At 46.5% G+C, this 15,141-nt stretch overlaps 1 protein-coding gene across 1 annotated transcript in view; it reads left to right on the plus strand.

The window, feature by feature from the left end:
- Window positions 1–15,141, plus strand: part of NWD1 (NACHT and WD repeat domain containing 1) — a 65,097-nt gene that overhangs the window by 21,623 nt on the left and 28,333 nt on the right. Inside the window, exons 7-9 of the mRNA XM_043464442.1 lie at window positions 519–677; window positions 6,908–7,105; window positions 10,089–10,211. Coding sequence (XP_043320377.1) covers window positions 519–677; window positions 6,908–7,105; window positions 10,089–10,211 — 480 coding nt within the window. The remainder of the gene's footprint in view (window positions 1–518; window positions 678–6,907; window positions 7,106–10,088; window positions 10,212–15,141) is intronic.

Genomic DNA, 15,141 nt, shown 5'->3' on the forward strand with positions numbered 1-15,141 from the left:
GTGTCCAACTCTTTGCAGCCCCATGGACTATAGCCCAACAGGCTCCTCTGTTCATGGAATTTTCCAGGCAGGAATACTGGAGCAGGTTGCCATTTCCTACCCCAGGGGATCTACCCGACCATCTACCATCTATGTCTGTCTATCTGTCTGTCCATCATCTATCTGTCCATCCATCTTTCTATTTATCTATCCATTTCTCTCTTTCCCCATCCATCCATCCATGTCTTCATTCCTATCATTCTCAACCAGGGATGACTCTGCTTCCTATGGGATACTTGACAATGTTCATGCTTCCAACTGTCATCACTTGGGAGGCGTCACTGGCCTCTAGTGGGTGGAGACCAGGGACACTGCTCTTCACACCCTACCCGATGGCCCCACCACAGAATACGACCCAGCCCCAAATGTCAGTGAGGCTGAGAGTGAGAACCTCAGAGAAATGAGGAGGTGAGCACCCACCTCCCAGGATGCGCTGAAAGAAGCTGCAGGCTCCTCAGAGCCCCCTCTTCTCCCCACAGGCAGCATGAGCTGGATTTCCTGCCGAGGCCTCTCTGGGGGCATTGAGGGTCTGTTAGAGGACTTCGCCCTGTGCGCCCCACACATGGACTGTCCTGAGGTCAGCCTGCTCCGGGAAGCTCTCCAGCTGTGCCGCCCGGCCGTGGAGCTCCGAGGCATGGGTGAGTGGTGCTGAGACGGGGATGGGGGAGGCGTGGTCCACTCTGCACCGACTTCTGGAAGCCCAGTCTCCTCACTCAGCCACTCACACACATTTCCTGTTACAGCTGAGGAGCTTCTAACTCCAGCTTCTAGAACTTTGAATTGAATCTGGGAGCGTTTAGGAGTAAAAACTACCAAGGCAGTGCCCTTCCTCTCACCTCAGTCCAGCAATTAATTCTACTTTTTAAATTTTTTAAAGTTTATTTTTATTGTGTTGGCCTTGCCACACAGCCTGTGGGATCTTAGTTCCCAGACCAGGGATCAAACCCAGGCCCTCAGCAGTGAGATCACAGAGTCCTAACCACTGGACTGCCAGGGAATTCCTCCAGCATCTTATTCTAGAAAAGGCCACATGGGAAATATTTTAGGCAAAATCGAGGAAATTATGTTGACTGTTAGTATAGATAGATCATGCTCAGTCGTGTCTGACTCTTTGCAACCCCATGGTCTATAACCCACCAGGCTCCTCTGTCCATGGGATTTCCCAGGCAAGAATACTGGAGTGGGTTGCCATTTCCTACTCCAGGGGATCTTCCCGAACCAGGGATCAAACGCGATCTCCTACATTGGCAGGCAGTTCTTTACCATTAGCGCCACCTGGGAAGCCCATGACACTTAATATAACAAGGGAGAAAACATGTTCCCACAGATTTTTTTTTTCTAATTGATGAAACTCATAGAATGATAATAACCGAGCCCAACTTTCTGTAAGTTAGGTCTACTCATGAGAAAGAAGGGGAATTCTTGATCAGGCAGATAACATTTAAGGCTCAGTTGGGGTTCAAAGTTGGTATTTCCTGTCATCCCACTAATTACAAATGTCAATTTAAAAACATCAATGGTTTTACAAAAACCATTCTTAGCGCTCAGGGAAAGTCGTTGAGCAGCGTTTGGCCCACGCTCTGGCCTAGAGTTTGAAGGATCTCTTGTGTCCTCAGCTGATACTCTGTCCAGGATGGAATTTCGTTTGTTTGTACTTTTTTTAAAGTGTGGCAAAATGCCCGTAACATAAAATGAACCATTTTAATTGTCCAGGTCAGCAGCATTAAGTCCATTCACGCCGTTGCACAACCACCAACCCCATTCATCTCTGTAACTTGTTCGTCCTCTCAAACTGAACCTCCGTCCTCATTAAACACTCACTCCTTTTTCCCCCTCCCTAAGCCCCTGGCACTCATCCTTCTACTTTCTATCTCTAGGAATTTGACCATTCTAGGGACCCCATGTAAGTGGACTCATGCAATAGTTGTCCTTTTTGTGACTTATGTCACTTAACATAAAGTCCTCAATTCATGCATGTCAGAATATCCTTCCTTTTTAAGGCTGAATAGTGTTCCATTGTGTGTGCGTGTGTGCTAAGTCACTTCAGTTGTGTCTGACTCTTTGTGACCCTATAGACTGTAGCCCGCCAGGCTTCTCTGTCCATGGGATTCTCCAGACAAGAACACTGGAGTGGGTTGCCATGCCCTCCTCCAGGGGGATCTTCCTGACCTAGGGATCCAACCTGTGTCTCTTGTGTTCCATTGTGTAGGTGGATCGTACTTTGATCATCCATTAACTCTTCAATGGACTCGAGTTGTTTCTGCCTTTTGTCGATTGAAAGTAATGCTGCTGTGAATATCAGTTCTGTTCAGTTCAGTCACTCAGTCCTGTCCGACTTTGCGATCCCATGGACTGCAGCACGCCAGGTTCCCCTGTCCACCACCATCTCCCGGGGTTTGCTCAAACTCATGTCCATCGAGTCAGTGACACCATCCAACCATCTCATTCTCTGTCATTGCTGTGACTATGGAGGTACAAATATCTCCTTGAAACCCTGCTTTCAGTTCTTTTGGATATATACCTGGATGTGGAATTGCTCAATCATTTGGTAATTTTGTGTTTAATTTCTGAGGAACTGCCAGATCTTTTCCCATAATGGCTGTGCCATTTTACATTCCTTCCAACAGCACATAAAGGTGCTGGATTCTCTATATCCTCTACAACACTTGTTATTTTCTGATAAAAAAAAAAAATAGACATCCTGTTGAGTTTGAAGTGGCCAGGATGCTTTTTTTTTTCTTTCCCCTGCTGCGTTCGGTCTTCGTTGTGACACTCAGGATCTTTGCTGAGGCTCAAGGGCTTCTCTCTAGTTGCATTGCAGAGGTTCAGTAGTTGTGGCCCGTGGGCTTAGCTGCCTGACAGTGTGTGGGATCTTCTGTCCCCAACCAGGGATCTAACCTGAGTCCTATCCTGTGCATTGCAAGCAGGATTCTGAACCCCCAGACCACCAGGGAAGCCCCCATGATGGTTTTATCATACATTTCCCAACTGGATTTTTTGTTTGTTTTTGTCTGGCCACACTGCATAGTTTGTGGGATCTTGGTTCCCCAACCACGGATACCTGGGCCCCGGCACTGAAAGCGCCAAGTCCTAACCACTGGACCACCAGGGAATTCCCATCCCAGTTGGTTTTGATTTGAGGGTTTTTACAAGTGATTTTATAAGGATGCTTAATTCCCATATTCCTTCCATGGTTCATTCATACCTGACAACTGCTGCTTGTCTGAGAAGGCTACCTGGCTACCACTGAGGCTGGACACCCCTGGCCCCCCACACCCCTGCATATTCCATTGCTACATGCTGCTTCCACATATCTTAACTCTTTAGTTATTATTTTCTCTGCCTCTCTTTTGCATCATCTCTCTGCCCCTATCCTATGCTACGTTGCTTCAGTCAAGTTTGACTCTTGCACCCCTATGGGCTGTAGCCTGCCAGGCTCCTCTGTCCGTGGGATTCTCCAGGTTAGAGTCTGTCTGCCCTTGCTGCCTGCCAAATGCCTACCCCTATTACATAGATCAGTCCGTGTGTGGATATTGGTCCCACCGCGCTGATTTAAAGCTGGGCTCTGGCGTTTACTGGCCGTGTGACCTTCAAGTCCCTGACTGCCTCGTCACCTCCCTCACTCTCACCCCTCCCCCTGCCTTGCAGCCTTCAGTTTTCCCATCTGCAAAATGGGGGTGTTGGTGAACCCTCCCACCTAGGGCTGCTGGGAGAAGTTTGCAAGTCAATTCATGCAGAGCCTGTCCCCATGGTGCCTACCGAGGAGCCTTTTACAGTCATGTGACAGCACTGAGATTGTTGACCTGAATGGCCTTGGAGGAGCCGTTTCTGCCGCGAGCCTCTGCTTTCCTCATCTGCAAAATGTTGGCTAGCGCTAAAGTGGTGTCTAGGGTCCTACCCAAGTGGATGATGCTTTTGCCTTCCTCTTGCATTCATGTTCACCGGTGGATTTAAACCTCGAAGGGAGTGATTTCCCAGGAACATAGCCTTGGGCCAGTTTAAGAAAAGATTTCAAAGCCCAAAGCACAGCATGTTCTTTGCAGCGCTCCTTGACTGACAGCCTGTGGCGGCCCAGCGCAAGGAGAAGGTGCAGAGAGAAATGTCGCCACCAGATGGTGCAGCTGAGCAACCAGGCCCTCTCACGACATTCCAGTCCTTTCCAGCAAGCTCCTAGAAACCAGTCCGTATTATGGATTTCTCCCGTTGCCTCAGGCTCCAGGATGACTTGGCATGGTGCTATTCCTGTTTGTTTTTATTTAAAAGACTGATATTTTGTTCATAATGGACCTGGGAGCATGCTTTTGATTTTCTTAAAAAAAAAAACACTGCATTAAAATAGTGTTTATCTTGACAGTTAAGTTTGTTAGCACCACTTTAACGTCTACACCCCGAGGTGAGTGGGACACTTGCTCCTGTTCCTGGCCTTACCCGATTTCACCCACCAGCACACCCAGGCACAGGGCAGGGCCACGCTTGCCCCAGGCCCCACAGTTCGTGTGACCTTGTGTAAGCTGCGTGTGTGCTAAGTTGCTTCAGCCCAGCTCTTTTGCGACTCCATCGGCTGTAGCCCGCCAGGCTCCTCTGGCCATGGGGATTCTCCAGGCAAGAATACTGAAGTGGGTTGCTGCTTCTGAACCTCACCATGTCTCAGTTTTCCGTGTTATACACTTGGGGTGATAGTGATGATACATCTAAACTGCCCCCTCCCCAAGATATAGTTACTTTAAAAAATATATTTATTTGGTTGCATCAGGTCTTGGTTGCTGCACATGGGCTTTTCTGTTCGCCGTACATGGGCTCTCTAACTGGCGTGCAGTCAGGAGCTGCCACACACAGGCTCTCTGGTTCTGGTGTATGGGCTCTAGCCGGGAGAGCTCAGTAGTTGCAGTACACGGGCTTAGTTGCTTTGAGGCATGTGGGATCTGAGTCCCCCAACCAGAGATGGAACCCCTGTTCTGTCCTGTTCATTGCAGACTCTTAACCACTAGACCTCTAGGGACGTCCCAAGATAGTTACTTCTTAATCCCTGGTGGTTGTCGCTAAGTCATATTTGACTCTTAGCGACCCCAGGGACTATAGCCCGCCAGGCTCCTCTGTCCATGAGATTCTCCAGGCAAGAGTACTGGAGTGGGGTGCCATTGCCTTCTCCAATGCATGAAAGTGAAAAGTGAAAGTGAAGTCGCTCAGTCGTGTCTGACTCGTAGTGACCCCATAGACTGCAGCTCACCAGGCTCCTCCGTTCATGGGATTTTCCAGGCAAGAATACTGGAGTGGGGTCCCATTGCCTTCCCCAATGGACTACTACTCAGTCATAAAAAAGAATGAAAATTTGCCATTTGCAGCAACATGGATGACATATAGTGGATTACGCTAAATGAAATAAACCAGACAGAGAAAGACAAACACTGTATGATATCACATATGTGGAATCTAACAAATAGAACAAACTAGTGAGTATAATAAAAAAAGGAACATACTCACAAGAATAAGCTAGTGGTTACCAGTGGGCGAGGGAATGGTGAAGTGAAAGTCACTCAGCCACGTCCGACTCTTTGCGACCCCAAGGACTATACAGTCCGTGGAATTCTCCAGGCCAGAACACTGGAGTGGTGTTCTCCAGTAGCTGTTCCCTTCTCCAGGGGATCCTCCCAACCCAGGGATCAAACACAGATCTCCTGCATTGCATGCGGATTCTTTACCAGCTGAGCCACTAGGGAAGCCCTAGAGGGAATGGAGGGGGCAAAATAGGAGTGGGGGAGTCAGATAGACTACAGGGATGTATTGTACAACATGGGTAATGTAGCCAATATCTTGTAATCACTGTAGATAAAGTGTAACCTTTTAAAATTGCATAAAAAATTTAAAAAAAAAAAAAGAGAAATTGAGGACTTCCCTGGTAGTACAGTGGATAAGAATCCTCCTTCCAATGCAGGGCACATGGGTTCAGTCCTTGGTTGGGGAAGATCCCACATGCCACAGAGCAACTAACCCCACGAACCACAACTTCCGTAGCCCTGGCACCTGGAGACTGCTCTGCAGCAAGAGAACCACCCCCAGGAGAAGCCCGTGCATCGCAACAAAGGGTCGCCCCTGTTTGCTGCAACTAGAGAACGCCCACAGCAACCAAGGCCCAATGCAGCCAAAGTAAAGAAATAAATATGTTAAATAATAATTTTTAAAAAAGGAAATTGAAGTGATGTGGCCACAAGCCAAAGATGCCTGGAGCCCCCAGAAGTGGAAAGAGGCAGGGAAGGATGCTCCCCCAAAACCTCTGGAGGGAGCGCAGCCTTGCCCACACCTTGATTTCAGACTTCTGGCCCCCGAGAACTGTGAGAGAAGAAGGTTCTGTTGCTTGAAGCCCCCAAAGTCGTCTTGTTTACAGCAGCCACAGGACATAACCCACTCAGTAACCATGAACTGCTGGTGAAATGATCCTAGGCATTGGTTGGGTGCCTGGGTTTCCCTGTTGGCTCAGACGGTAAAGAATCTGCCTGCAATGTAGGAGACAGGGGTTCAATCCCTGGGTCAGGAAGATCCCCTGGGGAAGGGAATGACTACCCACTCCAATGTTTTGCCTGGAGAATTCCAAGGACAGAGGAGCCTGGTGGGCTACAGCCCATGGGGTCACAAAGAGGAGGACACGACTGAATGACTAACACACTTGACATTCAGAACATAGCCATGAACAAGACAGGCATTGTCTTTGTTTTCAGGAAACCCAAGGTCTAGCGCAGGAGGTGGGGATCCACTTGGTGCACTTGAAGTAGGGACGAGTGGGTGGAAGGAACAGAAAAGGAGGCAGAAGCGGGGAGGGCTCCACCTGGGGAAGCAGGGTCCCTCCCCTTAACCAGCGCCCCCTCCGTTGCAGAGAGAAGCGTCCTGTACACCGAACTCCTGGCCAGACTCCACTTCTTCACTGCTTCGCATCCCGGGCTGGTGGGACAGTTGTGCCAACAGGCGCAGAGCTGGTTCCGGATGTGCCCTCACGCTGTGCTGGTGCCCCTCGGAGGATTCCTCCAGCCCCCTGGGGGGCCCCTCCGGGCAACCCTCACCGGCTGTCACAAAGGTGGGTCTCCCCAGCACAGTCCCTGTCTGCCTGGGGCAGTGGCTGCTCTCTGAGGCTCCCCTCTGCCAGTTGGGAAGCCCCAAGGGTGCCAGCTGGGCCTGGCCCTGCTGTCTCATGCTGACTTGACTCCATCTGTCCCCCAGGGACTGTAGATGACTACTGTAAATACTGCTAATGAGCCCAGAGCAAGCGGATGCTGACTGCCTCTGGGGTCTCGTCACTAAGAGTTCGGTGCCCATCTTACCATAGCATCTGTGATTTTACAGCCTCATGCTAGTAAATCTGGAAACTAGAGGCTGGCTCCTGACTGGCCCCTGAAAGGCTGGTGGGACTTATAGGTTCTCCATGGGACACCAGAAGGTCAGAGGATGAGAAGATTTCGTTCTCTCCATCCATTTGTCACCCATCTTTCCAACCATCCACCCATCCTCCCTTCTCTTCCTTCCATCTGTCTGCCTTTTCATCCATCCAAACTCCCTCCCTCCCTTTCTTCCTTCCTTCTAACCACTCAGCTATCCATCTGTCTTTCCATTCATCCATCCATCCTTCCATCCACCCTTCCTTCCTTTCATCTATCCATCTGTATGTCCTTCCATCCTTCCTTCCCTGCTTCCTTCCTTCTTTCCTTCCCACCCATCCACCCATCCATCCACCATCAGTTGTTGATATTTCCAGTGGTCATCCTTCTTTTCACCATTCTGTCCACACCACTTACCTTCCATTTTCCCCAAATTGCCACCTTCTATCCGCTCACATACCTCTCCTCCCATCCAGACACTCAGCCATCTATCAGCTCACCCACCCAACTATCAAATTCATCTGCCCTTCTAATACCCATCCATTCACTAACCCACTCATCCAACCAGTCATCTATCTGTCCAGTTACCCACCAGTCCACCACCACTCATCCAGCCTTTTACCTGCCCACCCACAGTCCACATTAATCATGAGGCTACTGAATACAAATAGCTTGTTGTTCAAATGCCAGCCATTACAACTTGTGCCTTTTCTGTGCCACAGGCTCTTGTAGGGAAAGCTACATTCTCAAGGCACAGAGCTTCAAAAATAGAAATTCTAAGAGACACTTGATACAATGCACGGGAAAAATTGATTAGGGACAGCTACTATAATACTGTGTTGAGAAGGATTCTGAGACTGAATCTAGTTTAACAGGAAAGAATGTACATTTATTATGATACTGATTCTGATGCTGTAACAAAAGCCAACATAGCAATGGCTGAAATAAAAAAGAACTTCCTTTCTCTCACACACAATGGTCCAGGCATAAATAATGGTAATATGGTGTCTCCAGGTTGTCAGGGACCCAGGCATTTTCAAACTTCTTGCTCTGCCATCTTCAATGTGAGGTTTCCATTTAATGGCCCAAAATGACTGCTCCAGCCCTTACCATCACAGTGGAATTCCAGCCAGGGGGAAGAGGGAAGAAGTAGATGGCCATCCCCTTCCCTTCAAGGACACAGCCTTGAAGCAGAACTTACCACTTTTGCTCCTGTTTCACTGGTGAGAACATGGCCATCTTTGACTATAAGGGAGCCTGGGAAATATGGTGTTAGTCTGGGTAATTACATACTCAACGAAACCTGTGGGCTGTGGATTTTATTACTAAAAGAAGCATGATATCAATAGAAGGGCTACTGTTGGGGGTGGGGCAGATCACAGAATGTGGTGATTGACTGGTGACGCCTGTCAAAGCATAGGGAAAGGCAGTCACAACTCAGAAGTTTTTTTGGTTTTTCTCATCTCAGTAAATGTTTTGTGTTTTAGACCCCGTGTGCCAGTTGCATGAGCTCTAGTCATGTTGCCAGATGGTGCTAGTGGTAAAGAATCTGCCTGCCAATGCAGGAGACATAAGAAACGTGGGTTCGATCCCTGGGTCGGGAAGATCCCCTGGAGGAGAACATGGCAATCCACTCCAGTATTCTTGCCTGAAGAATCCCAGGGACAGAGAAGCCTGATGGGCTATAGCCCACAGAGTCACAGAGAGTCGGACACAACTGAAGCAATTTAACACATACACACACACGACATGTTGAGGTTGAGAAACTTCCTAACCACTCTGGGCTTCAGTTTCTTCATTTTAATTTATTTATGGACGTACCATGTGGCTTGCAGGATCTTAGTTTCCTAACCAGGGATCGAACCTGCATCCTTGGCAGTGAAAGTGTAGAGTCCTAACCACTGGGTCCCCAGGGAATTCCCAGTTTCTTCCTTTTTTTAAGATGAAGTTTGAGTTCACATTTCCAAGGTCACACAGTGAGTGAGTGATCACAAATTTTTTTTTTAAAAAAAGGAAGGAAAGAAAAGAAAACCCCCACCTCCTCATATCCTGTCCCAGTGAAGTGGAAACACAATCCGGGATTCTCACACCTGAACTGGCTCTGACTTTAACACCTCCCCACCATCTTGTCTTTCCTGGTGGCTCAGCAGTAGAGAACCCGCCTGCCAATACAGGAGACACAAGAGATGCGGGTTTGACCCCTGGGTTGGGAAGATCCCCTGGGAAAGGGAGTGGTAACCCACTCCACTATTCCTGCCTGGAAAATCCCATGGACAGAGGAGCCTGGTGGGCTACAGTCCATGGGGACAGAGTTGGACACAACTGAGGGGCTGAGCACATGAACATCCCAGTTGCAACAACCAGAAATGTCTCTAGACATAGCCCAGTGTGCCCTGGGCGTGTGGGGCAGAATCACCCCTGGGTAGAAATCACTGAACTAGAGACACTTACGACTGGACAGTGGTTTAGTCTATCTTCCTGCCTCAGAGCAGCATAAATAGCACAGCTCAGAGTCTGCATCTGGCATCTGACAGTGCTGGCTTTGGAATCCCAGCTCTGCCACTTCTAGATATGTGACTGGACAAGGAACTGACTCTGTGCCTCAATTTCCTTATCTGCGAAGTGGGGGAGCATTTCGTGGCTGAGTTCTCAGACCCATGAGCTCTCGTTTCTGTGTGGCTGCAGGCATCACTGCCATGGCGTGGAGCCTGGAAGAGAAGCTGCTTCTGGTTGGCACCCAGGAGGGCATGGTGGCTGTGTGGGACATGGAGGAACAGCAGGTGATCCACATCCTACCTGGACACACAGGTGAGGCTTGGAAAATGGGGTTGATGATCAGGCTCCTCCGAAAGTCCTACAGTGATCAGTCAGTCGCCAGGGTCCATTTACCACCAATTCACTTCTCTATCAAAACTGTGGTCTTTGTTCCTGCATCAGCAAGCTATAGCCGTGTAACAAAACACCCCAAACAAGAATGCAGGTCAGAACAGCCACTATGGAGAATAGTATGGAGGTTCCTCAAAATACTGAAGATTGTTGCCATATGATCGAGCAATCCTATACCTGGGCATATATTTGTACTATAATTTGAAAAGATACCTGCCTCCCTATGTTCATAGCAGCAGTATTTAAAATAGCCAAGACTTGGAAGCAACCATCAATGGATTAATAGATAAAGATGTGAGATATATGTATATAATACATATGAATATTAGCCATAAAAAGAATGAAATAATGCCATTTGCAGCTACACAGATAGACCTAGAGATTTTCACACTGAGTCAGAAAAAGAAAAATTCCATATGATATCACTCATATGTAGAATCTAAAATATGATATAAATGAACTTATCTACAAAACAGAAACAGACTCACAAACAAAGAGAACAGACTTGTGATTGCCAAGGGTGGGGGGTTGGGAAAGGGATGGATGGGAGTTTGAGGTGAGGAGATGCAAACTTGTATGTATAGAAAAACAACAAGCTTCTATTGTATAGCATAGGAACTATATTTAATGTCCTACGATAAACCATAATGGGAAAGAGTATGAAAAAGAAAAATGTGAAGTCAAAATCACCCCAAACACAGTAGCTTCAAACAATAGCTGCTTATTTAGCTCACCTCTGTGAGTGGGCAATTCCCTGGTGGCTCAAAGGGTAGAGAATCTGCCTGCAATGCAGGAGACCTGGGCTTGATCCCTGGGTCAGGAAGATCCCCTGGAAAAGGGAATGGCACCCCACTCCAATAGAATCCCATGGACAGAGAGGCCCGGTGGGGCTACAGTCCATGGGGTCACAAAGAGTCGGACACAACTGATCAACTGACATACACATACAGTGTGAGTGGGCACTCCAGCCCCATGGCAAACACTGATGTGCTTTCTGAGTCTATAGATTTGTGCTTTTTGGACATTTCATATAAAGGAAATTGTATACTCTGTGATCTTTTGTATCAGTTTTCTTTCACTCCACATAATACCTTTGCAGTTCCTTTATATTGTTACAAGTATAGATAGTTGGTTCGTTTGCATTGCCGAATGGTATTCCCTTGTATGCAAGCAACAGGTTTTCAACCATTCATCACTTGAAGGACATTTGCATTGTTCCCAATTTGGGGCTGTTGTGAATAATGCTACTCTGATTCATTGTATCTTCATCTTTATAATGTTTAAATGCACTAAAAATATTTCATTTGTCTTAATAGATCATGTTCTATAATTTATTAAATTTTTAAAATTATTTAAACATTTTGTGGTTATTTAGGCTATTTCTAGTTATCTGCTATTTGGATAATACTGGGATGAATCTGTTTTATTTCCAGTGAGTGGCACTCTTGACTTGGAAGGTATGAACATTCCTATAGGTTTTGAGAAGTGTCATCATATTGCTTTCCAAACAGGCTGCAATAGATTAAAACACTCCCTAACCCCAAAGTTCCCAGCATTAGATACTTTAATTTTATTCTTTTTGTCTAAGGGTTTGCAGTGGAGTAGGTACTGACAGAGTATTGACAAATGAGTCTCTTTATTTTATTATTTTCATCAGGATGGCTATTTTCCCAGAGGGTGATTCAATCTCTGTACAGTATCTGACTCATGGTGACCTTGATTCATTTTTTAAAGTCTTCAAACTCTTATTATCTGTAATCAGAAAAAGTCAGTAATCAATTTACTTAAAAAACTGAAAACACTGTGTGTGTGTGTTAGTTGTTCAGTCATGTCCAACTCTTTGCGACCCCATGGACTGTAGCCCCACGAGGCTCTTCTGTCCATGGATTTCTCCAGGCAAGAATACTGGAGTGGGTTGCCATTCTGTTTTCCAGGGTATCCTCCCGACCCAGGTATCGAACCTGGGTCTCCCGCATTGCAGGCAGATTCTTTACCGTCTGAGCCACCAGGAAAGCCCTGAAAACACTGTGGACCTACGTAATAGGAAAAGTAAAAGTTTCCCATCACATGGTAGGGTGCTAGAGGTCTTTTGTACTGGCTTCTGAGAGTCAACTGTGAAATTTTCAAGAATTTGGTGAGGTGGTTGTCAAACAGTCATTGTTTTTCTTTAAAAACATTTTTTATTGAAGTCTAGTTGATTTACAAAGTTGTGTTAACTTCTGCTGTATGGGAGAGTGACTCAGTCATACACATATATGCCTTCTTTTTTATATTCTTTTCCATTATGGTTTATCCCAGGAAGTTGAAAATCATTTCATGTGCTCTACAGTAGGACCTTGTTGTTTATCCATTCTGAATGTAATAGTTTGCATCTACTAATCCCAAACTCCAAGTCCATTCCTTCCCTACTCCTTCTCTTCCTTGGCAGTCTGTTCTCTATGTTCAAACAGCCATTCTTAAACATTACATTATAGAAACATACAATTAATCAATTCTATTGAAACAAGGTAATAAATACTCAAACGCATCATTTTCTAAATATTTCACAACACTCTACTCTTATCTCTCTTGGTTATTATATCTGTGTGATATATATGGTTATATATAGACATACAAATGTGTGCAACCTGTGTTTTTTTTTTTTTTTGTTTTTTTTTTCTCTTTCCATATCATGTATGTTTCTCTGTTCATTTTTATTTATTTTATTTTTGGCTTGCTGGGTCTTGTTGCTGCTCGTTGGCTTTCTCCAGCTGTGGCAGCAGGGACTAATCTGCATTGCGATATGCAAGCTCTCACCCGCGGTGGCATCTGTTGTTGCAGAGCACAGGTTTCTAGGATGTGAGCGGCTTTAATAGCTGTGACGTATGGGCTCAGCTGCACGGGCATGTGGAAACTCCTGGACGCAGGGACTGAACTCATGTTTCTGCATTGGCAGGTGGATTCTTAACCACTAGACAACAAAGGAGGTCTCTAATTCATTTAATCAGGCGATATAATGGCCTGTGTATGGAAGTATTATAATGTTTTATTATTTAATAAAAATTTTGGTTGAATACACCAATCTCAGAAATTAAAATCACTCTCCATACTGGTGACATGTGAATTCTAAGAAACAATCCCTTCCTTTATTCTCCCCTTGATATTTCAAATGTTCCCCCCAGAAGCGACAACCAGGGCACACAGTCTGTTATACGCCATTAGCAATTTTTTCTCTAGGCTTAAGGCAGACAATAGCTCTGTCTTTTGAGCTCTTGTCAACAATCCATCATGCTATTTTAATCACTGGGCTGCAGCTTGCTTTTGTCACCAAATGTAATGTGTGTTTAGTTCAGAAAACTAAGATCATGGGGCATCTGGTCCATCACCTCATGGGAAAATACATGGGGAGACAGTGGAAACAGCAGCTGACTTTATTTTTTTGGGGCTCCAAAATCACTGGGATGCTGACTCAGCCATGAAATTAAAAGACCTTAACTCCTTGGAAGGAAAGTATGAACCAACCTTAGATAGCAATATTAAAAAGCAGAGACATTACTTTGCCAACAAAGGTCTGTCTAGTGAAGGCTATGGTTTTTAGTGGTCATGTATGGATGTGAGGGTATGACTGTGAAGAAAGCTGAGTGCCGAAAAATTGATGCTTTTGAACTATGGTGTTGGAGAAGACTCTTGAGAGTCCCTTGGACTGCAAGGAGATCCAACCAGTCCATCCTAAAGGAGGTAAGTCCTGGGTGTTCATTGGAAGGACTGATGCTGAAGCTGAAATTCCAATACTTTGGCCACCTCATGCGAAGAGTTGACTCATTGGAAAAGATCCTGATGCTGGGAGGGATTGGGGGCAGGAGGAGAAGGGGACGACAGAGGACGAGATGGCTGGATGGCATCATCGACTCGATGGACATGAGTTTGAGTAAACTCCGGGAGTTGGTGATGGACAGGGAGGCCTGGTGTGCTGTGATTCTTGGGGCCGCAAAGAGTCGGACACGACTGAGTGACTGAACTGAACTGAACTGATGTGTGTTAGCTGCTCAGTCATGTCTGACTCTTTGCAACCCTATGGACTGCAGCCCACCAGGCTTCTCTGTTCATGGAATTCTCCAGGCAAGAATACTGGAGTGGGTTGCCATTCCCTTTTTCAGGGGAATCTTCCTGGCCCAGGGATTGAACCCAAGTCTCCTGCATTGCAGGCAGATTCTTTACCATCTGAGCCACCAAGGAAGCCCAACAGATTGTATCAGTGTTTTGTAGAGATTGAGAGTCTGGGCTCCTGGCTGAGATCCTGGCTCAGTTACTTATTAGCCATGTGGCTTTGCATAAGTTACCATCCTGGGCTATGACTCAGTTTTCCCATCTATACAAAGTGAAAATGAAAGTCACTCAGTCATGCCCGACTCTTTTTGACCCCATGGACTATACAGTCCATGGAATTCTCCAGGCCAGAATACTGGAGTGGGTAGCCATTCCTTTCTCCAGTGGATCTTCCTGACCCAGGAATCGAACCAGGGTCTCTCGCATTGCAGGTGGATTCTTTACCACCTGAGTCACAAGGGAAGCCCAATAAGATAATAATAATATCTCAAAGAGTTGTTATGAGATTAAAGGAGTTTAATGCATGTACTCCAGTTCAGTTCAGTTCAGTCGCTCAGTCGTGTCCGACTCTTTGCGACCCCATGAATTGCAGGCCTCCCTGTCCATCACCAGCTCCTGGAGTTTACTCAAACTCATGCCCATCGAGTTGGTGATGCCATCCAGCCATCTCATCCTCTGTCGTCCCCTTCTCCTCCTGCCCCCAATCCCTCCCAGCATCAGGATCTTTTCCAATGAGTCAACTCTTCGCATGAGGAGGCCCAAGTAT

The sequence above is a fragment of the Cervus canadensis genome, chromosome 4 (genome assembly GCF_019320065.1).
Source record: "Cervus canadensis isolate Bull #8, Minnesota chromosome 4, ASM1932006v1, whole genome shotgun sequence".
Classification (NCBI taxonomy): Eukaryota; Metazoa; Chordata; class Mammalia; order Artiodactyla; family Cervidae; genus Cervus; species Cervus canadensis.